This window comes from Pyxicephalus adspersus, chromosome 2, assembly GCF_032062135.1.
Source record: "Pyxicephalus adspersus chromosome 2, UCB_Pads_2.0, whole genome shotgun sequence".
NCBI classification, from domain to species: Eukaryota; Metazoa; Chordata; class Amphibia; order Anura; family Pyxicephalidae; genus Pyxicephalus; species Pyxicephalus adspersus.
Window position 1 is genome coordinate 120,786,811 of NC_092859.1, and position 27,003 is coordinate 120,813,813.

The 27,003-nt window shown below is 36.9% G+C and overlaps 1 protein-coding gene across 1 annotated transcript in view; it reads right to left on the minus strand.

Annotated features, from left to right (window-relative positions):
• The window catches only part of AP3B2 (adaptor related protein complex 3 subunit beta 2), a 42,760-nt gene that overhangs the window by 2,175 nt on the left and 13,582 nt on the right, over positions 1 to 27,003 (minus strand). Inside the window, 18 exon segments of the mRNA XM_072402236.1 lie at positions 2,802 to 2,940; positions 3,612 to 3,709; positions 3,856 to 3,940; positions 8,264 to 8,495; positions 8,602 to 8,708; positions 9,230 to 9,302; positions 9,473 to 9,680; positions 12,653 to 12,812; positions 12,920 to 13,031; positions 16,460 to 16,636; positions 17,356 to 17,465; positions 18,800 to 18,992; positions 20,368 to 20,445; positions 20,936 to 20,990; positions 22,347 to 22,444; positions 23,127 to 23,306; positions 24,511 to 24,693; positions 26,601 to 26,667. Of these exon segments, the coding sequence (XP_072258337.1) occupies positions 2,802 to 2,940; positions 3,612 to 3,709; positions 3,856 to 3,940; positions 8,264 to 8,495; positions 8,602 to 8,708; positions 9,230 to 9,302; positions 9,473 to 9,680; positions 12,653 to 12,812; positions 12,920 to 13,031; positions 16,460 to 16,636; positions 17,356 to 17,465; positions 18,800 to 18,992; positions 20,368 to 20,445; positions 20,936 to 20,990; positions 22,347 to 22,444; positions 23,127 to 23,306; positions 24,511 to 24,693; positions 26,601 to 26,667 (2,355 nt within the window).

Genomic DNA, 27,003 nt, shown 5'->3' on the forward strand with positions numbered 1-27,003 from the left:
ATTAAAGTCTATTCTCTCCAGCCTTGGGGATCTTTTAAAAATCAGGGCCAACATCTCACAATGAATGCATATATGTGAGCCAGTGATGAAGAATCTGTTTATTCCATAATTAAAAGCTAAGAAGCATTCAACATAATTCAAAACTGATAAAAAGAAACTGTGTTCATGTTCTGGCTCTCATTTTCAATTTCTTCAGATAAACAACCATGGGCCTATGGATGAGTATGTGTGTATTTTGACTCATAGCTGTTAGTCTAAAATATAGAATACATTTGCTCTGAAGTATTATTCACTCTGTAAATGGCCTAGCAACATAAAAGCATACCGTATGACTGGCATTGTCATTAACTTGTTCCAGATAGAAAGTAACATAGCATCAGCAGTTATAAATATATTACATTGGCAGTTTATAGGTGGTGCAAAGAAGCAGTGTGCAGCGCTGGTATACTAGAACATCTCAGATAGTAAAGGCATCAGCTCAAAATTGGGAAAATAAGTGGCATAGATTAAAAATGTAGATCTATATTCTGGCAGATTTTAAATGGACAACTCTATAAAGTGCAGATAATGCACACGTCATGCCTTTGATATTAAGAAAGCAAGATAAAGGGAAGCAGAAGACAGTTGCAGAGGCACGTCAAGTCGCCACTACCTTAAAGAGGGGGGTTCTGCCTCTGGGGCTTCTGTATTACTGTATCAAAAAACAGCAGGTTAGCACAAACAAGAGCTTAAAATAAAAAATGTCATTTTTAAGCATGTATTTCATTACAGAATATTATAAATTGTCTAGCCACTAACATATAATATGCACTCAATAGAAACAGGATGGTTTTGGTATTAGGACCTACTGTAGTTCTTACACCAATGTAAGGAATATAAACTATTAGAAAGCAGTATATTCTGATAGTGATAAGCTGATTTCCTGCTCCTGGTAGGTAAATATAAATATAGACAAGACAAGTAATATAAGGTAAGAAATACGGTGTGCAATATAGAGTTATGGGGTACTGTAATACGTTATAAGAGACTCTGTGTAATAGAGAGGTATGCTGTAGTGTAATACAGAAATATTAGGCACTGTAAGCCAAAAAAAATGTATGGGGTATTGTGTGCAATACTGAGCGTTAAGGCATTGAGCCTGATATATTAAAGCTCTCTAGGGCTTGAGAGGATACACTTTCGTCAGTGAAGCTGGGTGATCCAGCAAACCTGGAATGGATTTTGTAAAAAGTAATTTGCTATTTGTTAGCAAATGTTTTCATTCCTGCACCAGATCCATTCCAGATTTGCTGCATCTCCCAGCTTCATTGATGAAATTGTTTCCTCTCCAGTCTTGGAGAGCTTTATTAAATCAGGTCCATTGTGTGTAAGAAAAGGTATGAGACACTGGGCAAAAGAAAGGCATGAGGAATGGCATGTTATGGAGGGGTATGACACACACATGTAATACAGTAAAGTACACAGGTATGAAGAAAAAAGTATGTAATATAAGAGTATGAGGTATTGCTCCTAATAGGGAGGTTTGAGTTATTACATGTATTAATTAGTAGTATGAGGCACTTAATGAAATGCAGAGGTATGAGGCACAGCGTGGAACAGAGGGAGGAGACATGCATATAATAGAGGCAAAAGGCAATACATTTATTACAAAGCTTGTGTTGCACTGTATGTAATATGTATGTAATAGAGCAGTGGTCGCCAACCTTTTTGGTCCACTAAACCACTTTTTGGACTACTAAAATTACCCGTTCCTGACTGCACATTAGCGGGGAGCCGGGTGTCACTCAAAGGTGGAGAAACTCCCCCATAGTGATGTCATGATGGCATAACCCCACCCACTCTAGATCTAGGCCTGCGATAGGAAAGTGGGCGGGTTGTGTCCAGGGACACAGGACGCCCACTGCCCTGAGCCAGGAGTTTGTATGGCGGACATGGTCCGCGGCTCTGGCGGGTGCGCCCCCCAGCAGGGTCCTTTTTTTTTGAGCCCGCTCGGGGGTGCACCAGCCAGAGCTGCAGACCACCAAAATTTTCTTGCGGACCACCGGTTGGCGACCGCTGTAATAGAGGAATAAGGAACTGCATGTAATACATAGGCATAAGGTACAGTGTATTGAATGTATTAGAAGCTGTGTGTAAAACAGAAGTATGAGGCACAGTGTATAACACAATTATTGACTATGTGTACTACAAGAAGAAGTACTGTGGAAAGGTATGAGGCATGGCCTGCAATACAGGCCATGTCTCAAGTGTGAGTCTTGACATGGCATGACTCAAACATGAGGAGGTTTGATTCACAATGTGTTATACATAGATATAAGACTCTGTATGCAATGTATGTAGCAATGTATGAAACACTGCATGTAACAGAGAGGTATTAGTCATTGCTTGTAATATTAAAAGGCACTGCAATTATTAGGGAGGGGTAATTTGGTCCCTAAATGGCAGCTCAATGACATAGGAGATAAGGAGGTAAGATAAGTAAAATACACAAGTGTCCTGTGCACAGCTGTCCACAGCTCTAAACACATGGCTAAAATAGGAAATGGCAGGATTGTCTGCTGATTTTGTGTGATTCTTTTGTGGAAAATCAAAACACTTCCATATGTAATCTAAAGTGCATCAGAATGATTTTTCTGGGCTGATGGGGACAGGACTGGATGTCTTTTTTCCCTATAACATCTTAATAAACTCTGTTCTCAAAAACACAGGACTCCACTTTGTTTACAGAAAGTATAGTAATAAAACCCTTAAGGTAATATATAATGGTATTTAAATATCCTTCCACAACAGCTCCACCTTACCTGTATTCTTTATCAGCACCACAGGGAACTCGATTCATGTTGGCTGTGGATATGACTCGCTGCACAATAACATGGTCACTGTTATATTTTCCAGACAATGTCAATTTCTCTGTGATTTCATTCATGCCAGTGAGTTTACCTACATTAGAAAAAGAAAGTATTGCTCATTGTGTATTCTACTCTATTAAGTACGAAGACAGTGGCATCCTGCTCATTGCATTACTTTTACTTATATGACTAATGCAAAAAGGGGCCTAAGATATTTAAATTACAGAAAAGTTTTTCTACCTTTTTTTTTTTTACACCTATTCATGTATTCCTATCAAAATATATAGAGACATACTGCTATTCTAATGTACAGAAGAACAAAAGCGTAGAAAACTAACATGAATGTCAAAAAATATGGATGGTATTTAGAAAAAAATACACCTAAATGCCTTAATATATGCTTTGAAAATGTTACATTTTTTTACAAACCTTATGCAAAGTATGACTACAAAAACAAATTATGCAGACCACATTGCAAAACTGGTTGTCAACATGTGTGAGTATGATGGTCCCCCCCTAATGTTTTGTATATACATTTTAAAGATAATGATACTTTTTTTTTTTTAAAGAAAGAAGGCATTACACTATATAATAATAGTAATATGTAATTTTGAACATGTTGGAAATTTCTGTTTGATCATTTAAGTGTTTATAGTGCCTATATAAATGTTATGTCAGTTCTCTTTCTTCCACTCCTTTCTCTTTAATCTGCCTGTCCCTTTGTTGTATATAATTTTCCCTTGCACGCTTGCCATCACTCACCCTGTTCCCTCTTGAACTCGTTTTCGCTCATGAAAACAGGCTCCATGAGCTCCCCCACAGGTGGCTGGATGGATACGTAAAATTGGCGGGTGTGGGTGCTGCAAAAGGAACGCACCATATTATTCATTTTTCCACTGAAGAGATTTTTTACAGTATGTAAGACAGTTTACCTGTGAATGCTTTTAGGAACCTAATAAAATTCAGCAAATCTATTTATGTAACAAATAGCGAGAAATGTACTCACCAGAGCTGGAAATTTGCAGCCTGAGTAGAGTCACAGAAGTCAATGCCCATTATGACAGTGGTGCCATCTCCCACAGGCAGAGACTCTGGAAAGAAGGAAAACTTTTTTTTAGAAAACCAGAACTGGACTATTGTTTATTACATGGTAAAAGTGTATTAATAATATTAACCAGGGCGTTACACTGAGGTCTAGATTTCTGTTCCAAAGGCGTTACACTGTTTTTCATTAAATTTTTTTTTTAAATTGTAGACCTGTAACTTACAGAAATATATCCGAACAAGGGTTCTAGTAGATATCATGAATATAAAAAATGTTTGAAACACACAATCATGTAAAAAAAAAAAAAATTACTTTTAATAAAGTTAAATAAAAGACACAAAAAATCAGCTTAAACAAGAATACCTAAATAAATGAAAAATACTGAAAATGAGATAATTCGGTATACTGTATAGTAATATATTTTTCTAAAACACCTCCCTAGTGTCCGTCACATACCTATAGACAAAACCACATAAATATATTTTCTATTATTTTGTATCGGATTGGATACAGGACTTTGTATTCAATCCAATACAAAATGAGAAAAAAATTCAAACTCTCATTTTGTATTGGATTGAATACAAACTCCTGTATCCAATCCAATACAAAATGAGAGTTTGAATTTACCAATTACATACTTTGTATTTATTTTAAATTATTTTGTATTGGATTGGATACAGGAGTTTGTATTCAATCCAATACAAAATGTGTTTGAATGAGTTTCAGTTTGAATTTCCCGCACACGCGCCGACGTCATCACGCACGGAGGGAGAAGAAGCCCGCCGGCTTCTTCTTCCCGGAGAGGACACCGGACGCTGGAGGACGACGCTGGAACACGACCGATGGACGATCGCAGCGGGACCAGGTAAGTGATCGATAAACCCGAACTTTTCTCACTGTATTTTCATACGGTGAGAAAAGTTCGGGTTTATCAATAATTGTAACTTTTTGAAGCCCGTACCAAGGTCGGGCTTAACGGTCGGGAGGTTAATAATAATAATAATAATATTTATCACTTGATTATTACTAAGTTAATGGGATTTTTAGCACAGGGTTTATAATGTTGTGCGACACATCTACTTCACATCAAATTGGCGTTTGTTGGAGGGAGGGTTATAGAGGAATCTAGAGGGACAAATGGGTATCCATTTGGTCAAAGAGCAATCAGTACAGGGGTAAATTAGTACCCCTTATATCCATTCCTAGAAAGAGTTAAATGTGAAAGTATGCAAATACCCTTAAAAAAGCCCTTTACTGAAAAAAACATGAGCACATACTTACCAGCAGTTTTGTGAAATGTTGAACCAGCAGGATCTGCCTTAAACCAAAATAAGTCCCAAATCTCATGCCTATTAGTAAGTGAGCTATGACTTTGTCAATTTGACAATTGATTGGAGCTGTTGCTATTTTTTTTTCTTTTTGTTTCCATTAAAGCACACAGAAATCTGATACCATCCCAATATGCTGCCACTTTTAGGTAAAATAAACACTGGCAAACAAATAACATCTATGCCTGTCTAAGATACCCCTTCCTACTACCAGCATGCCTCAGATTTTTGCAAGTGTGGGGGAAAACTGCCTCTGGTCTCTGCTAAACTGGGCATATAGAGAACAGTCTAGAAGTACGCTCAGACACGTTTTAGACCCTATTCTGGTTTAGTTATTCATGGAGCAGTTGGCATTGCCGCTGCAGTTATCTCTGAAGACTCAGGCCAGGCAGGTCATAGTATTCGATCTTCCTTGGATACATGCTTTCTGATATTAGAGTCTAGTTTGTTCTTGGAACCCTCCTAGCTTCCTTGAGCGTAGCATCTTCCACTGCCCTATCAAAAGAAGTTTCTAATTAAATCATGCATGACTTTATTGGTCAGCCTCCTAATTTAATCATGGACCTTCACTGCAGAGGCTATAAGCACACTCTCATGACCTTCCCTTCTCTGGTGACTTCTGAGATGTCATTAAAATAAATACTTTTAGAGGCTGAGCTGTTATGCTTTACATGATGAGCTTTTATCTCAGATGTTGCAGTCTTATGTTTTAGCTCCAAATTTAAAAGAGATGTTCTCTTTGATTGATGCACTGCATACTGCAGTACTTATACAACTAAATGTAAATCTGCTGTCTCCAGACTAGGGTCTTTTAAAATCTCTAAAATAGCAAATCCCTTCCTGTTGCAACTGCTATTCAACATCTGGCAATGTAACTTAGTCATCAGCTGGAATATCAGCTCCTACTCACACATACAGGCTAGACAAGGTCTTTCTTCCCAAGATGTGCACTTCACATTTCAACACAGTATTTTGACATTGTGGGACAAATCAGACCAGTCCATGGACAGTCAGGTAATTCTGACGCAGAAGTCAAAGCCCTCCCTGGCCTGGCGGCTCAGACATCTGGCTTTGCGTTCAGGAAAATGCTTTCTTCTTGAAATTTTTTTGACCCATATGTCCCAATCCACAAGCCCTCTAGAGGTCCCAGTCCAGTTGGAGAATGCTACTGCTAAGGTGTTTATCAATCATCAAGGAGAAACAAGTAGTCTATCTGTGGCAAGAGAGATAGAGCGGATGCTGTCTTGGGCAGAACAACTCACTCTGGCCCTGTCATCCATATACATTCCAGGCACATGTAATCAAAGAATAGAGGGAAGAAAAGAGGTTTGAGGCTCTTGGTTGTTGTTTGAATATAAATGTATAAATATAAAACGTGTATTAGAAGCTTTTTACATCGATAAAACTACTATTTACTATCGCAAATAGTAGTACATGAATATACAGTATTTACTTCTGTCCTGTTAACCATTCACAGGACAGGGGTTCAGCATACTATACATGTAGGCAACTATTAAAATATCATTACAGTATCCTGAAGATATTTGACCATAACGAGTTGCGCGCTAATCCGGATTAGCGATATGTACTACTAGTTGCTATCGATGTAAAAAGCTTCTAATACACGTATGTATATTCAAACAACAACCCAGAGCCTCAAACCTCTTTTCTGCTCTCTATTCTTTGATTACATTTACATGACACAGAGAGGTGGCTCAGTTATCTAGCAGATATTTCTCCTAATACGTAAGGGGGATGAGGAGTTCTTTCTTAACATTTCAGGCATAGACAACTGGCAGGCAATTTCTCAGCCAACAACATCTGAAACTGGAATAGTGGCACCAACACCCAAAGGTTTTCCAGTACATTTGTCACAGGTCGGAGGATACTGGGTGTGAACCTTGTGGGTTCCTGGTTTACCAAACTAGATAGGTGTGTATCTGTGTACATTAATTATGTAATGGAAGCAATTGATCTTTAACTGCTCGGCAGCACCATAATGGAGGGCAATTCAGAATCTTCACTGAATTTGTTTGGCCAAGGTAGATGTTGTAGGGGTTCTGGTCTCTACTAGATCACCAGGAACTTTTGAAAGAGACTGCTATTCACCATCTTTCTTTATAGTCAATAGCATGCTTCACCTGGCATGAGTTTGGGAGGATTTAATTCTGTCAGTTATTTCTTAGAATGAATCCCCTTCTTTCTACAGACTGGTTTTGAATCAACCTTGGCTCTCAGGACTATTACTGTTGAAATATTTGCCCTTTCCATATTGTTTTTAGCAACATATGGTCTCCATTTCCCCAGTTAAGTCCTTTGTACAGACATTTTTCTTCCCGACTATTCCCCTATGACCGAAATTGGCATCTGGTTCTGTCTACACCCTGTTTGAACCCATCAGAGGCATTGGTATCTTTACTTTATTTAGCACAATGGTTTTTGTTGTGACTATAACCTCTGTGAGGAGGGTGTCCAAACTGGTTTCTCTATCCTGTTTCCTGTTGAGCATGTGTTTTCTTTGCTAAGGTCTAATACTCACAAAGATGGAAGCATAGTCTGAAGGTATCAGATTCTGTTGTCCCTCAGTATGCTTCAGAAAAGTCCCCATGACCCAATGGTTTTTGGACAGTTCATGGCACACTGGGAGGGTGCTGTACATATTTTCTTGAAAATATTACAGCAACCTACCTTAGTACTTTTCTCAACAGCCCTCAAACTTGATACAAGCAGTGGCTGACTATTGGGAAACATTATGCAATCATTAAAATACCATCATTAAAAAATGAAATCCAGTGAATAAAAGAGTGAGTAAGGGGCAGTAGGGCTGGGGTCATATGATTTAGATAATGATGGAAATCAGGCTGGCTCCCTGACTTGCTGAAGCTTTTATTGCACACTGTGACAGCTGATTGTGTTCAGTAAAATCAGAGGAAGCATAATCAGTACAAGAAAGGAGCCTGTCTTTACAACTGTTCACGATGGAGTTCAGCTTTAATTTACATTTCCTTAGTCTCATCAATGTCAGTTAAAACCCTATTTACCGATCTCCTTGAACTCCTTTATCCTCATGCCAGAAAGCAGCTTGGGTTCATTGATACGGATATTTCGAACCTCACTCTCAGAGTTGTTGGATATTTGCATCTGTACAGACACCATACGAGGGTCTAGTGTAAAAGGCTGGCGACTAAACAAATATTCCACAGACAGGCCCTCCCCTGTCATGCGATGCAGTAGCTCAAAGGTCCGTCCAGAAGAGAACATTGGGCTGATTACCTACAAAAAGACGTTAAAGATTACATTTATGAATGAAAGCACATTTAAGGATTTTTTTATGATATAAAAGCTTTTATTCGCCTTAATTATATCAGAGTTAACTCACTGTGGGAGCCAGAGAATTATCTGTTAAGGACAATCCCTCCAGGTCAGTCACGAGGCTGGAAGATACAATGTTTCCTGATGCTACCACTGGAGCAGAAGGGGCAGAGACTGTGAAAAAGAAAACACTAGTAGTAATTCTTGGATTCACACCTTAATTTTTTTTTTTTTAGAAAAGTAATACATTGAGCTTTAAAAAAATCCTACCACCATCTCTCTGCACCAAGCCTTGCAATCCTCACTCGCCCTGCAACCCTTGAGAGTGGCACTCTTCTCTCATTGGTTTGCTGGCTCCTGTTCATGCCACTGGAGCAGACTTAGCACAGACAGCTTGCACTGTGCAATAGCAGACATGCAGGGCACCACTCAAGATGCATGACAAGTGTACCAGCACTAGAGATGGCAATGACTGTGCTGTAGCCTGTGGGCCCTTAAACTGTCAAAAACCACCATGCACTAGCATCTGCAGGTTGTTATGCTGGTCAACAATGGGCCTAAATGGAACTAAAGTAATTGTTATGAAGAGAGAGCTGACAGGCAGGGTTTTTTTTAACTATGTATATCTCCCCTATCAAACTTTCACATTGCACGTCAAGAATAAGATAGAATGACACTACTATAATTGTACTCACAGTCATCCAGATCCAGCAGTGACATCTCCTTGGACTCCTTGGTCTGTTTTGATACTGGCTTGGTAGATAATGGCTATGTAGGAAATGAAAAATCAGCAAATTACGAAAAAAGGCACTCCTCCATCCACTATGGCTAGTACTAAGGACATAGGGGATTTCGTAATATTTCTAAAACAGTGTTAGATATTATTTTACACACACACACACACACACACACACTCTCTCTCTCTCTCTCTCACTCACTCTCAAGATGCTTACGGTCTTCTTCCTTTTAGGTTCAGGAGTAGGCTGATCTTTTTCTTCCTCTTCATCATCATCCTCTTCTGATGAAGATTCACTCTCAGACTGGCTGCTCTCGGAGCTGCTTCCCTCAGAGGCTGACTTCTGGATTGTTTTTGCAGGAGTTTTCCTCCCTTTTGCTGTCACTTTCTGGTCTTTATCACTTTCATCACTGTCAAAATAGAATGTGGTAACTATCTTTGCAATATATTCTCTTAACTACTATTATTTTAAAATATATCTCCAGATTTTTTAAATAATCACAGTGCATGATTATTTTAGCACATAATTAGTTTTCAAATAAATCAGCAATATTATTCTCCTAAAGTTGTCAGCAACTCCACAGCCAGTTATATTCTGTTAAGACATAGATAATTTAAATTTTGGACCCATACATCCGGAATTTTCAGATGTGCCAAAAAATGGCTGAATCTGAATATGCTCTGTCACTTTTAGGTAAACCCAGTGTACAATTTCCAGGTTATGGTAAAATATAAATGGGTTTGTATTAACACACCCTTTATGTTTGGACAGAGATTCAGTTTGTTTGTAAGTCGTTTGCATCTGGAGCAAACAGGTAACATTCTTGCATTACATTATCCAACTTGCAAGAAAATATGTTGGTGTGGTTTACTGACAAATCAGAAATGCTATGTGAGAAAGACTCTTCAAAAGGAGTTGCTCAGATAAGGTTGACACTGTGGGGAGAGATACAATAAGGGGAAGAATAAAGGCAGAAGAGAAGTGAAGGAGAGGTGTGACCCATAAAGGACACACAAAGATGCTGGCCAAGGGATGGTAGTTATTGTTTGTAGGTCCTGTCTAAAATATTGTTATTTGTTATATGCATTGTATTGTTCTGTGTTAAGCAACTCTTCCCTGCATATATGAATCTTTATACAAGATAATATTTTTTTACACAGTTGTGTTCAATCATTTACTGATGACTGTCTCAGAACTTACAAGAGGAGGATTGTACTATTGAAATAATATTTTTCATTATATTGGATATTCTCCTCAATAATAATTTGCCTACACCAGTGATATAGATATGAAAATACAGGTCTGTGAGAGACTATGATTTCTAAATTCACATCAGTCTGTTGTTTGTTAAAAAGTGTGTGGTAAGAATGCAATGTTATGACAATGCGCTTGATTTATTAAAGCTCTGCAGGGCTGAAGAGAATACATTTTCATTAGTGAAGCTAGGTGACGCAGCAAACTTGGAATAGATCTGGTCCAGGTTTTAAAACATTTGCTAGCAAATAGCAAATGATTTGGAAGAAATCTATTCCACGTTTGCTGGATCACCCCACTGATGAAAGTATGTCTTCTCCAGCTTTGGGGAGCTTTAATAAATCAGGCCCAATGGGTAAATATGTCTACCTTATTTCAGGTGGCCACACAATGGTCAGTTGTTAATATTATTATTTTATTATTATTAACCAGTATTTATATAGCACTGCAGATGGAGTCCAGGTGAGAGAGCTAAGCACTGAGCTAACGTGCTGCCCATATATTGATCAATATTTTCCTAATATTGACTTTTCTTTAGCATATATCAGTAGTGTGGGGGATATCACATGAGTCACACAGTTATCCAAAAGACGTTTTATCCAATGCTCCTCATATCAATAATTACAAAAAGGCAAACAAAACATGCCCACAAGCTCCCCTGGAAGCAATTTCAGGATCAATATTCAATTCCATTTAACAACTTCAAACATGTTGTGACGCATTTTACAGTAATATGCACATCTTCAGACAACAAATTCTTAGCAAAAGTTATGCCACCCTAAAAAGATTACAATGTGAAATATACATTAAGCTGCAGTGGTATTAGTTGCTCAAAATTACATCCATACACGTGCGCTTCAAAGTATTATGTCATAGCAAACATGCATCACTTCCTGTATTTATGAGCAAATAGAAGATTAATTCAGTACCCAAATACTCTTGGTGCAGTCAGATAAAAGACACTGTTTGAGTTGCTAAAAAAACATTTATGATTTTGTGGCAACTTGATAATAACTTGATTTGCAATTTGAAAATAATTCTAATATATTATCCTAAATATTTTTTTTACTTGCCATAACCATCTTGTACCCATTGACCATCAAGTGCCTCAGTACTCTGCCCCCTCCAGCTACAAATTGTTATTGTAAATCGGCTGAGAGTGCTATTATCAACCCGCTGTTCACAATAACAAGCAAAGTTCTCAAAGAAGGTTAAAAAAAGAGACAAATTCAACCAATAGTCAAAAATAATTAAAATATACATCTATTTAAAAAACGTGCATAATGTTACAATCCCCTATGCAACTGTGAATGGGATGTTTGATTAATATATTTATGAACATTGATGGGAACTGTCACAGTTTTCAAAAAACATAATATTATAATGAATGTAATATGTAAAGTTTTTATTTACACTAACGTCTAATCTATTAAAAAAATTGGTAAGTGCAAGGCTACCTTAACATATTCTCTTCTAACATATTCTATGCATACTTTTAGTGATTGGAGATAATTGGAATTGTCCCTTCAATATAATAGTATAGTTGTAAATGTCCCTTACATTCTACTATTAGTTTTACTCCATTCTACTCAATCTTATAATAAAATGTTCCCTTCAACTGTCAGAGCACAGTTTCTATAGGTTATGAGGACAAGTGGGATTGTACGTTCGGTATGCTTCCACCAGTAGTAATAACATAGGTCCACATTGATCTTTGTGCTTGTAACCAGAGATGGATTGAGACAAAATAGGGCCCTGGGCAAGATAGAAGTTTTGTTCCTTCTCCCATCCATTTGACCGACATATGATAAAGATATGCAAGCCGCCTAGACTGTCACTAGGTCCATGACTCCTGCCTTTGGATAGTCCAGGTCTTATTCATCAGAGTAAAAGACATTCCAAAAATTAGTACAAGTTCATCCTCGGTGGACTGAAGTTTTTCCCACACACATACTCCTCTTCTTCCCAGCATCTGGGTGTTGATTGAAACCCCGTTTCTAAAATGGTATGGCTTCAGCAGTGGTCTTCTTTTGCCTTCACCTTCCAATTAGCTATTCAGCCTTTAACTGTCTTAGACTGTACATAGATTTTTTTTCTTTGTTACTACTTTTGTAATAGGTCTCTTACCTTCCCTCACTCTGTGGTTCTTTCTTCTTTTCTTTCTTTTTTTCCTCTTTTTCAGATTCCTCTTCTTCTTCCTCACTTTCTTCCTCCTCTTCACTATCTGATCCAGATCCACTGCCACTGCTGCTTTCAGCACTCTCTGATTCGCTTACTGACTCCGGCTCTGTGGAACAAAATGCACATGCAGTGCATTGGAAGATTAGTAACAGTACTTATGTCTGCTCACATCTTATGACTTAAGACTGAGCAAGCACTTTTCTAGTCTCTTACCACTATCTGCAGATTCTGTTGGTCCTGATTCCCCCTCTGAATCGGAATAAAAAGGTTTTTCCTCTCTTTCCTTCCGCTTTTCTCTGCTCGGGCACTTTGTCCATTCAGGCACCTGGGAAGTTCAAGAAAAAAATTACAGAGAATAAGTAAAAAATAAATACATTAAATGAAACTGGTGAAAGAAAATCTCCTTACGTAAAGAACCAACTGTCTGAGTGTTGGGTTGTTCAGGGGAATTTAGCTGGATTGCCAGACATTTCCAGATTAATTTATCGCACTATTCAACCAATGTTATTCAACTTTTTTTATGGGAATTGTATTTGCAGCATTTGCATTGTGGGATTGTTAGTTTAATAAATATACAACCATATATCTGCCCACATATTTATTTATTTATGTATGGCTTCCTCGCGCCTAGGTTATTCAGTGCTATTAGGTTACCAGAAACTTATCAAGCAGCCTAATGTTTGAAAATCCTGCATCTTCTGTCCAGATCTACAGGATATCTATTAGGCATTCAGCTTCTGGAGTGAGTCATTTTGGCCAATAAACACTATTTTGAATAAACTTGTAGAATGTAGCATGAAAGCATCATTAAAGATCTATTGAATTATTGTTAAAGATCTAACAGATCTGTTTTGTATTCTTTGAATAAAATCTTTACTTTACAATTGAACAGTTTATAAAAGATGCATTAATGGCATAGGATTCTCAGAGCAAGAAGGATTCCGTAAAAAGAGAGCAATGCAAAGTTTTCTTTTTCAGATTGTGTCTTTCATTTCTATATCTGTATCTCCATCTGTATCTCTGTATTGAGATGATAGGGCAAAGGAGCTTATAGCTGCTCCACCTCCCGGCAAAGATATATATGATTAAAAAATAAAACATATGCAATATTGTGTCATCATTTGTATCGTCTGGTTTTCTAACAATTACAATGCTTCCAACATCCCCAATATACATTAGAGAATTCAGAAGCAAAGAAATTACAGGACTTTAACGGCAGTAAATATCATAAAAATATCATACATTTTTTATTTCTTTCAATAAAAGTGACAAATAAAATATGCCTGCCTCTTCCCATATACCAAGTTTCAGGAAGATTTTAACTGACATTCTAACATACATGGGCTAGATACATTGTACACATTACATATGTTGAGATCATCCAACACGTTTCGCAGACTATGTCCGGGATGTAGATAGTAGGTGTATCAGCACAAAAAGATGTTACAATTACCGGTATGCTTATTCCCTTGGTATGAAGGCAACACAACATACAGAGATGGCGGTGTCCCATATATGTTCTCCACAGTAATATTCAGTACTCAAATTACTATTCAAATTACTATTGGTAATGCTCACTCCATTATGGAGTTTCAACAAGCAATTATCTTCAAAAACTAGATTTATTCACATAATTCCATCCATAGACAGACTTGCATTTAAGTTATAAAGGAGAACCGCCATCCTCTGTGACGCACCAAGTGCACTCATTATATGTAATGTGTACAATGTATCTAGCCCATGTATGTTAGAATGTCAATTAGACTCTTCATGAAACTTGGTATTTGGGAAAAGGCATGCATATTTTAATTGTTACTTTTAATGAAGGAAATAAAAAAAATTATGATAAATTTATGATATTTACTGCCTTTAAAGTCCTGCCATTTCTTTGCTTTTGTATTCTCATATGCAATATTGTATATTTACTTGACAAAAAAAATTAAAAATGTAAATTGTGTGACTTTTGAACATAATCAAATATTTAAAAAAAAATTAAGACATACATTCCCAGTAAAAAAAAGCATAGAGCTGGTTGCTTCAAGCAGTTAGGTGGTAAAGGGTAGAACACTAGTAAAAAAGCATTACACTTCAGCCAGCAAACAGGACTTAGGGAAACTAAGGAATAGAATGCATATACATAGAAGAAGCAAGAAGGGCAAAGAAGTAAGGAAAATAGCTTTGTTTTCAGAGTTTTTTTTAACTGCAGTAGGACAAATGTTTACTAGAAGTTATTAGCTAGGTAAAAATGTTTTGAGCAGATACTTGAAAAGTTTTGTATGTGATTTCCAGCATTAAACACACAACTTATACTATCACACTGATTAGCATGCCTTTCAGGTCTGGGTTCACATTACATTTTGCATGTAACCATATAGCACTACTTGCTACATTTTGGGAAATTTGGTATAGTATTTGTGAACCCAGAAGAAAAGAATGGGAGTGATCCCAAGAAAAAAAAAACACTGCAAACTAGATATTCACACACGCAAGAGGCAACCTCTTTCCATTCCCCCAGAAGTCCGATGTGACTGTCTATGGGTCCACTGTCTTCCTCTTCCTGAGGAGAAGGGGAGAATGTTGGTCTTTGGCTTTATTTATGATTCACTATTGCTGCACATAATCAGAAAAAGACAGTATAACAGCATTAAAATAGAGAGCTATTGTGCATTAGGTTAGGCCTGGATAGGTAAAGGGAGAGCCTACATGGTACAAGGAACACAGGAAGGCAGCAGACAAAGAAGACGGGTAGTCTTGCAGAGCAAAGGGGAGTGCAGCTGGGCACAGCGGTGGGCAATCCCATATCCCTATATACTCATGTTACAGCACGCACAGTTTCCTTCACCTCCACGTTGCGCACAGATGGATCAGGAGCCTCTTCTGGCCAGTCTGGAAGTTCCTGATAGCCAACAGCTTTGGCATTGAGAAGGTGAGAGAGAGAGCCCAACTGAAAGTGATCCCGATCTGTGTGGGCAAAAAAACAGTGGATTAGTTACTTTTTATAAATACAAGCCTTACAATACAATACAAAATAAAAGTTTTGCTGATTTTTTTTACAGATCTTTTTCTGCTAAACTTTTTTGTGTCAGTAGACCCACAAAGGCTTGTTCTTAAAATGTAACTGTAAATAAAAAAGTATCATGGGCAGCACCTAACTTTGCTGTTACACACCAGAAAAGGGGATTGAGCCACATGCAACCTATGCAAGGGATTTCACTATGCGCATCTGGAAAGGACAGCAGTTAAAGCTGAACACCAGGTAAACAACAAAATGAAAAATATTTATAGGAGCCTCCCGGGATGCCTGACGTAGGTATCCTGGGAGGCTTTGCGCTCCCAATAATTCTTGACTGCCTAGGCGAACAAGAATTAGGAGGCGGTGCTGCACACTTTAAAAAAAAAATCAAGAGTGTTGCACTTAAAAAAACAAACACACAGAATTTTTACTTCAGGGTGGACAACCCTTTTTATGTAAAGTGGAAATTCTGAGTTTAGGTATGCTTTAATGCTTTCCTGACCATGACAGAGTTTCTTTTGATGCTTAGATGCCCAGACTAACTTCTATTTTAAAAGTGGGTCTCAGAACTAGCAACACACAGTTACACAATCTGCTGTAAAGTTAAATAACATTCTTACAGCAAAGGGAAAATATAAATTTGAACTTACTGCAGTCACAATGGAGTTAAACAATATTGATTTGATAATAATGATTTACAAACACCACAGGTCAGGTGTACATAATGAACAACAATGTACCTGCTTGGAGTTGGTCAGATACAGCTTTGCAGCCAGGTTTATGATCTGGAGTTTCACAATATCTTCCTCGTTAGTGAAAGTTTTAGCCATCTTCCTTAGCACATCAGGAGCGATTTTGGGGACATGTTCACAGTACTCTCCAATAAGCCACAGGATACTTGCTCGTGCCATTGGCACCTAAAAACAAACAAAATCAAAGGCCAATGAGTATAACACAGAGTAATAGGAACAAACAATGTAGTAAGACAGTGTGTGGATATTGCTGAGCTGTTTTCATGACAAAGTGTGTGTTAGGGGCAAAGTATGGGTTCTGAAAGTTGTTTAATGAAAGTGGGCCTGATTCATTATTGCTCCCCAAGGCTGGAGAAGATCCACTTTCATCAGTGAAGCTGAGTGATCCAGGAAACCTGGAATGGATTTATTCAAAGTCATTTGCTGTTTGCTAGCAAATGTTTAAAACCTGGACCAGATCCATTCCAGGTTTGCTGGATCACCCAGCTTTACTGATGAAAGTGTATTCTTTCCAGCCTTGGAGAACTTTAATAAATCAGGCCCTGAGTATCAGTGTTTAGAAACAGCTCAGGCTCATGAACAGACCTGAGTCTTAGTACCCGGAATGACAAATTTTATATTTGTGTGTTCAGCAGATGGGGGAGTTATGTCTCCACATTGCAGAATACCTTTAGACATGTTCTCTCAGCTTGTTTACTGTGGCTAGTTTTTTTTTAATCAGCAAATTATTATAAGTGTAATAAAATAAGTATAATAGGTGTATAAGTAACATGAGTGTTTTCAGAGTTTTAAAACAGTGATCACAATAACAAATACACAATTTCCTATCAGGTTGCTTCAGAAATAATCTCCATTTTCATTATTAATCAGTGGTTCCTACATACCTGAATATTATCTGTTAGCTTAGCCATGTGTTTGATAATCTCACTGTGTTGTGCCGGCTGCATTTGCAGAAGTTTCTTAATAACCACGACTGATTCAGCTACTACCAGCTCTGAAATGTGAAGAAAAATAAACTATAAATATGAATAAACAATAAATATGAAACATGCATGCAATGGTAGATTTTTTACAAGTAACTTTTTACACGCTTGTCTTACCATATTAGATTTATGAAATTATCTATTTTTTATTACCCTGAAACTAGCAAGGCACTTGAAACTATTAAAATGACAAACTTAGTAAATCAGCACCCTAAATTGCACCTATATTTGAGCCATTAGACAATGATTTCTTATTTACAGCCTATTGGGTGTATTTATAAATTCTATTACAAATTCTATTTATAAATTCTAAATTCGTCCATAATACAAGTAGTCCCCGGGTTAAGGACATCCGAAATACGGACGCCTCCTAGATACCAACTGGCTTCCCTGCTCCCTCTATGCAGAACAGAGGCTTGGAGGGGGGCGATTTGCATGACTTGCAGAAGAAATCTTTTGCTAAACACAGATGAGGTTGTGGGTGATCTTAGGGGATTTTATACAGTAATTGACAACACACTGCCTAATAATATGTTGAGACAAACATCCTAAGCATGTCCGAAATACATTTAATAAAATAATGTACCTGTTCTAACTTATATACAAATTCAACATAAGAACAAACCTACAGACCCTATATCGTATGAAACCCGGCGACTATCTGTATATACATCTAGCATGTCCTATTGTGACAGCTGTGCATTTCTGACAATTGCCCACTAGATGGCAGAATGATTCATTTTTAATAGGCATTGAAAGGAGGAGTGTACAGAGAATTTCAACACCTGTCAATGAATTTCAGTCCAACGTGCAGGGGAATAATTTATAACCAGAGCCTTATGTGTTCATTCCTAAATGCAGGCAGAATTCAGAATTTAACTCACTGCTACATGTGTTTTTTCTTACAATTTTGTGGGGAATCCCTCCCCACATACCTGAGATTATATGTTCTTAGAAACGTCCATCATAAGGGTGTTTCTAAGAAAATATTAAAAAAAAAGTGCTTGATTTCACACATGCGCAGTGAGATTGGCATTTTTTTTAACATTTTGGTGAAGACAGTCACCAGATCTCACTCCTGCACAGTGCAAGATCGGGTGACATGAGCAGAACATGGAAGAAGAAGAAAGAAGATCCCCATGCCTGTTTTCAGTCTGCGCCAGAAAGAAGAGAGAAGCCGAGCCAGTGCAGGACCTAATGGACTTGGTTTGTTGAGGGGTCGAGGGATTTTCACAAGTAAAGGTAAGTGGAATTTGTTTTTGAGGGAATGTTAAGCTTTAAGAAAAAATAAACATATTTCCTTTTTTGCAAATTTATATATTAGCATTCCCTTATTAAACCTTACCATCCCGGTTTGACAGAAGTTGAACAAGTCCATTAAGGCAGGTGTCTCGCACTTTACCAATATTGGTAGCACATCGACCGATAGCTTGTATAGTTGCAGCCACAAAATCTTTGTCCATGCTGCGTATATATGTCTGGAAGGGTAAAAATAAGGAAACATGTCATTGCCCCACTTTTAGGACATTTGTTGTTAGCTGTCATATCTGTAAGAGTAAAAACAATATGATGGTAACTTGCTGTCATAGCATAGAAAAGAGTAGATTTTAGATAGATAGAATAGATATCATATGCTTTTAACTTTATTATTTACAAAATATTCTATGTACACCTAAGGGAATTTGGGTATGCTGAAATGTTTGGTTTAGCTGGTACTGTCTATGTCTATGCCAATTGTGGTATATGTCTAGCCAAATTACTCACATGTCCATACTCCAAAGTTTACAGGACCACATAAAATCGTTTTGGGTGGGAGCTTCCAGACGTGCTAAAATGTTACCAGATAGTGCAAAGCCAGTTATACTATTTCACAAGGTATGGTGATCACCCATTTTGCATCTATACTGAACTAAGGCAATAAATACCATAAAAACTGTGTTTCAAAAAAGTAATCATACTTGCAATGTCACTTCTGTGATAATTAATAATGATTGGTATGTACTGCATGAAAAAGGTATAATATTCACCATTTTTTAACATACCATCTACATTGTTTTCTTGATAGTATAAAATTATTATGTAAATAAAACAATAAAAATACATTTACACAAATGCAAAAATGGGGTGCTAAGTAGATATTTTTAAGTGTCTCCCAAATGGCAAGTAAGAAATGGTGTATATTGCATCCAGTGTACATCCACTGAATGTCATTGTTGAACGCCATTAGTACACTATGTGTGAGTGCTGAATTGAGCACTGCGCAGAGATAAAACAGTGTTTTTCAACCTTGAGTTATATTTTATTTATGTCTTTTTACTTTTCTATTATTTGAAGTATATTTTATTGTTTAACCATTTCAAATGCGGAAGCAAAAACTACATTTTTATTGTCTACCACCTAGAAGTAGGTGACCCAGCAAAGGTTTTAAGCATGCAGGAAACTCTAGGGAAGTGGGTATTCACAATTTTCTGTGATATCACTGAGTACGTACCCATATATCGGAACTGATGTAATCTTTAAACTGTTTGTGGCCCAGTAACTCTATTTACGTCTCATCTATAATTTTTTTTTAAAGAATGCTTGCAATAGGTTTAGGCATGTAAAAAAACCTTTCTTACTTTGACACAGCACTCTGACATTTTATTTTAACTGAATTTCAGAAGCTTTTGAATGTACACTACAATTAGTGTAGTTATTTAGTTACATTGTTGCTAATATATGAAAAACTTGCTAAAAAGCTAATTACTTAAAAGCTGTTTGCAATGGGATGTTCTTGTTTAAGTACTCTTGTCCACAAAAGGAAACAATGGAAATATATGGTGTTGGCATATTCACAACCACTATGTAAACGGCAACACAAACTAAAATGCCCTTCAGTTTATATACTGCATAGCATTTGCAATACCAATATACAGTTACCTTTAAAATCTTAATTTGTGTTGGGTCCGTTGATCGGATGTAAAAACTTTTCAAATAAGGTTCAAACATTCCCTGTAAAAAGGCATCAGAAATAGAATTAGAACTATAAAATAGTGTATACATTAGTAATTTTAATACCACAACATGTATATCACATACGTTTTGATTAACGGAACAAACCAACACCATACTATTTAAATACTGGAAAGTTATAATTTAGATACATAACGTAATAATTAAAAACAATAAATAATAAATAAAGAATTAATTTCATTATATTACATAGCTTAGGTAGTGGTGCCTTACACTTCACAAAATGATATCAACGCAGACTTTAAATCCACCCAACAATCCATATACCTGCTTATTAAGCTGCCTAATAATAAAAATAAACCAATAAAAGAACATATTTTTTCTGATAGAGTGTGAAATGGTTAGGCAATATAGCCTTACAGCCTAACAGTGGCATTAATCTGTTTAAAACAATACAAAAACTGTTATCACAAAAGGGTTAAGAATGGCAAAAATAAGGATGTTCTGATTCTTCATGTAATTCACTTACCCTTCTTTTAATAGACATAGTCGCCACATTTTGCAATACCACATACTGTACCTCACTAGGAGAAAAGTGACAAAAAATAATAATTGAAAAAATTAAACTGAGCTGCACTGAAAACATAGAATAAAGAAAAGATAAATATTTTGGAGGCCAACAATATCATATTTTTTTGAGAATAAGGTGTCTAATTTACAAAACTGAAGGCAAAACTGGAGGGGCTGAATTTTAGCAAAACCTTTAGGATAAAGTATTAAACTTAAGACTGGAAGCATTGGCCAAATAGAAGCATTCTACACAACTCTTACAATACTGTATACAACTCTTTTAAATCTGGTATAGATCCTAATGAGCTTTTCCACAATAATAGTGGAAATCTACGGCATAAATTGCAGTTTATAAATGAAAACCAAGTTTATATGTGTGTGAGTTCAATGAATAATTTCATATCACTTTAGCTTCATGCAGATTTTTAAAATGCTGCATTTCTTTTTTGTTCTTATTTGACAAACAATTATCATGCTGATGGACCATTACTTAGCACGGCATCCCTTTCTGTTTTCCAGGTCAGTGAAAGCTGATCAGCAACTTGGAAACATACAAGATTAACAAGAACCCTACAACTGCAAACAATACCAGACTAGTGTCGATTTTATGTCTGGGTGACTATCCAGGGAATAATCAGTTTACACCAGACAAAGCAACAACACTGCAAAATCAGACAGTGGCTATGGGCTGTTATGGGTGCAATGCACTGTTTTATGAATTGATATGTTTATTATCTAAAGAAGCAGAGGGTAAAGCCAATGCATACCAAAAAGGTTTATTTATTTCAGCATCAACAGAACTCATTAACACAAAAGAGTGATGCTAAGAGTTCAGTACCCATTTGCCACTTATATCTTTGCAAAAAGAGGGTTATAACCCACAACACAACAAGTAAAGCAAAACTTGGGACATTTATGTCAAAAACAACAATCCGATGTCTTTGTGCCACTAAGGATCCCTCGACAGTTTGCTGCCTGAGAAAGGGTCCTCACTTGTCCTAAAATGTCACCTTGTCTATCCAAAGCTTTGAAGTAAATGGTGTGTTGGTGACCCATTTTTGTTGGATCCAATGACTTCCATCTGTCATTTTGCCATTGAAGAACCCACTAATATGAAGCTTCTGAAGGTTTTTAGGAGCACAATGGACATTACAGACTCAGTTTCATGGAAGATTCTAAACTTTGACCAATTTCTGCACAGTGTGCAGTCACACACAATATAGGAGTATGTGGCTTGTTTGGACTAAAGACTAAATAAAAATGTTTAAATACAGCAAAACATAAATATTTTTTACAAGTAAGTACAAATATAAAATTGCAACAAAGCAAGAACTATTGTTGATTGCATTGACCGTACTTGTGTTATTTACCTGTGACTACGTAGCAATCGAACTAAAGCCTTTGCTATCACCCCAACTTCTGCTTTTGGTGCAAGATGAAAATATAACTGAGCTACTGCCATCACAACCTGCAAAATATTGGGAAAACATAGTTTTAGACACTGTATCAGTTAATAACCTTACATTTTATATATTATGCATTAAGTAACAGGCTATTCCAGACAGAGTAAATAAGACCAAGGACCCTTCCTGACCTGCTGCAACACGATTTGCATATGGCTGTGGTGCAAATATTCAAAGACCATCCAGGTGCCCAAAAGCAACATGCAGCTTTTGGAAAGCATACAGAAGCAACATACCAAAATGACTCCAAACCTTTTCTATAGACTTGAAAGAAAGAGGATGGGACTGTGTTTGAGCCCATGGCAGAATGCTGGAGATCACCTCGGGTCTGAAATGGCCCTAAAAAGTATTTTCGGCTTTTTATTGAGGTGTACACATATGGAAGATTGTCCTCACTTTCTTTACATAGTGTAGGACAGAAGACGAGGTGAGGGTTATCCTCCCCATTTTCACAGCAATACACAGACTATATTCCCCTATGTTATCACAATAGGAGGTCATAAACTTTCATATAATAAATAAACTGCAGTTTATTAGTAGTAGTGGTAGAGTAACACTGGAAGGAAGGTCTGTGCATTTTTTTTACTTTTATGATTTTGTTTAATGAGCAATACTGTGCATATTATTTATCTTCCAGCTAAACTTACTAAACTTACAAACGTACAAATACAAGGAGCAGTTTCCTACCGCTGCATTACGGCTCTGTAGTAGAGGTTTTGTGTTGCGGAGAAGAAGGCGGTGGTCTGGGTCCATAACATAGGGTTTACGTTTCACTAGAGAAGATGGTTCAGCCTTGTCTTCTTTTCCTGCTTCATCATCATCTGAACCATAGAAGGCTTTCTCAGGATTTTCTTCAAGGAGTGATTCCTAGGAGCAAATAGCAAGATAAAATGTATGTACGGACCAAAATGTATTTTTGGATAGAGTAGGTACAGGTTAGAACTCCAGTCACAGTTTTAATTGCTGTCTTTGTTTCTAACAGAAGAATCTCAATCTGTATTTGTCCTGGTAACAATTGTCACCAAGAGAGAAAGTGATAGGGAATGCAAACATTTTGTGTTGTCATCAGAAGAACTCAAGAGGTGACGGTAAATCTTTTGATAATAATCCTTGTTTTGGTACCTAGGAGGGAAGTTTTCTCACTTTGAAATAATTTCCTTTTACTTATTGTTAAAGTGAATCTAAACCCCAAATTGTACTGGTAATGTATTGCATCCTGTCAGCCCCTAAATAATGTATCTGCATTCATTTATTTTTCTCCACGTTTTGTTCCCATTTTTATTGACATTAGAATCCAGCAAATAACACAGTTCTGAGTGGCTATATTTACTTTTCCACTGAATCTATGGAAGGAGGAATTAATGTCAACCAGGATGTACTTGGTCTACCTTTAGTATCCTCTATCACATGGAGGTAATGGGAAGGATAACAGTTTATTCACTTGCAGAAAATAGTTTTAGCCTGAAAAGAAGAAATCTAATGCAGCTGCTACATCCAAGGTCTAATAGGTGGCAGTAATTTATTTTTTTGTTATTTGGTTAGGTTATCTTTGAAGCAAGGGGAAATCCCCCCATAAAATATAGACAACAAACTAAACTGAAAGGGATTATAATTCTTCTCTACCAAAAAAAAAGAAAGAAATGTTTTGGTCATGTGTGCACTTTGAGGATAGACTGGCTTTTGGAGTAATTTCAGCTTAGCTATTTATTTACACAACAAATCACAGTAAAATTAAGTAATTTACTCTTGTAATGGCAGTAACCAGGTAGGGTGGTCTGTAATGTAAGTTAGGTATGTAATGTATCTAAAAGGTACTTACGTTTTGGTTGGGATTTAAAAACTGGGTCCTTGCATAGCGTGTAAGCATGTTGATAATTACCACAAAGAAAGAAATGTTTTGGTCATGTGTGCACTTTGAGGATAGACTGGCTTTTGGAGTAATTTCAGCTTAGCTATTTATTTACACAACAAATCACAGTAAAATTAAGTAATTTACTCTTGTAATGGCAGTAACCAGGTAGGGTGGTCTGTAATGTAAGTTAGGTATGTAATGTATCTAAAAGGTACTTACGTTTTGGTTGGGATTTAAAAACTGGGTCCTTGCATAGCGTGTAAGCATGTTGATAATTACCACTTGCCCCCACTCCTCTACATCAATCAACAGGTTGCACAGCTTACGGTAGTTCTTATGGATCAAATCAATACGTTCGGGACAAACCTCTTCAAATGCCATCACAACACTGCCTGCAACCAACTTGGGAAAAGAAAAAAAGATCAGACCTAGAATAAACACCAATTGTATAAAAACACTTAGTCATAGACATAAATTAGCCCTCTGTCTAAATTATTGGAAAAACAACTCCCTGTACTATCCACTAATGATAATGACAGTAAATGTTTTGAACAGTGTCACTGAAAGCATCATGATCTGCCAAGATCTAAGGCCACAATATCCAAGATGCCATCTGCTTTATTTGTTGATTTTGTATTTCAAACATTTTTATTGGTTCTTCTAGGGGGTTTTACAACATATTTAGGGGGCAAATTTAGATGGAAAAGATGGGAAGAGGTTTTTACACATTTTTCTTAAATAAGTCCCAGCTCTGGCTTACTGCTTATTGCTTTCTAGATACAGTATCTGAAGCCTAATAAAACGATGCTAGGAAATGTAGAATTCATTGTTCTCAAATTTACAAAAATGTCACCAACTTTAAAGCTATTCCAAAATAATACTATAAACATACCGCCTCAATGTTGCCCCTAATTTTTTAGTTATCCTAAAATCTTATTTTGTAAATAGATTTTGTAGCATCCCATGCCCACACTGGTCTAGAATAGTACTGGCAGAGTATCATTTCAGCTTGATGTCCACAGCAGGTACAAGGCCAGAAAAGATGCCAATCTAGCAATTAGGGAAGGAATGTATATGTTGTACCATTACAGTACTGCTGGGAACTCCCATACATGTCAATATCACTGCTTGTGATGCTGGACTAGCAGATAGCAGGATAGTGTCCTGTTTTACAGCACATCTGAGACCAACAGCAAACATTAGTTGTAACAATCCATCCATGGCAGCAAATTAACAGCTCCCTCACCACCTTTATTATACATCCTGTTCCTGAAATGCTCAGACCTGCTTTGTCCAGTCTGTACACCAATACCAGTTGCTTGTGGATACTTAGTACTGCAGTGTGGTCCCTCTTCAGCTAAACATCTGGTTTCCATCACCAAATTTCTAAATTCTGCACTTCTGTAATTAACAAAGCAGATCCACTACAGCCCCTAAAGACAGGTGCTTTGCCTCTATACCTAAACTGTACAGAAGAAAGATCCACTCTCTGCTCCCAGCTACCTGGAATTGGTCATGGAGCTAACACAATGCATAAAAAATTGGACATTTCTCCACCATCCTCTGAAATTTTTAGTGCTAGCACTTGACCTAGCTAGAAATATTAATAGCTGTTTTCATGTCTCTCTCAGTTCATTTGGGTCAATAATTATTGTCAACGGCCAGGTTCTGAACATGTTTAAACTCTGACCAATCCTAGGCTGCAGAAGTGCATAAAATGCAAGCCACCGAACAATGTGGAATTAACTCGGAGGGTTCTCTGCATAATGCTGTGGAGAACATTCTATTATAGATGGGGGTAATAATAATATTAATGTCATTCTCCACCTGTGGGCTATATTTTGCCTGTCCCCTTTGCTTTATAAATGTGTCTTTTTAAAGTAGCAGCATGGCTATGGCAGGGTTATCATACCTTGTCTTGTCTTCCTACTGGTTTTGTTGACCAGTCCTTTTAACTGCCAGAGAAATGTTCAGACTGTTTTCAAATGTCTAAGATTTTGTCTTTGCTTTGGCTAGCTGTAGATGAAGTCTTAGCATATATGACAGGCAGTGATACATCTGCATTCTCTATTCACTCTGCCTTTCTGCTGGTATGTTGACTAAGATGTTTGTTGACTGTGCACACATGGAAAAAGTTTCAACAACCTGGAAAAATCTCTCTGTAGAAAAATGAATACTTTAAACATGCCATGTATAGTTACATCAAGTGTTTATTTCTGACTTGATATGAATGATATATGTTTCAACTTAAATACAATTAAAAATGAACTTGAATGCTTTTATCAACTCTAATATAATGATAAACTTACTGTTGTTTTGTCTGATAAAAGTTTCTCTATCACTTCAATAAGCTGGTCTTTCTGATCTGAGTCCAAGCTGTATAGAAGAGAAAATGAAAAGAAAACCAAGTGACCAAGAATGAAATAAATAAAAAAGGTCGATTTTACAACAGCAACTTTGCGGAAGAGATTAATAGTAGCTACAAAATGTTCTAAAAAAATTTCTTCTAAAGATTCTGACTATTTTTTGCTAACTCTGCATCCTGAAAAGTCAATTGCTCAGCAATTCGGCTGTAAAATGTGATAAACAGATGTTTTATTATTTAAAATTATATTTTTCCACGCAACAAAAACACTAAGGAGAAATATTTTGAAGTTTATATAAACTGCTATGACCCTAGAAAGAGAAAAGCAGCATTGCAAAAAAACAACC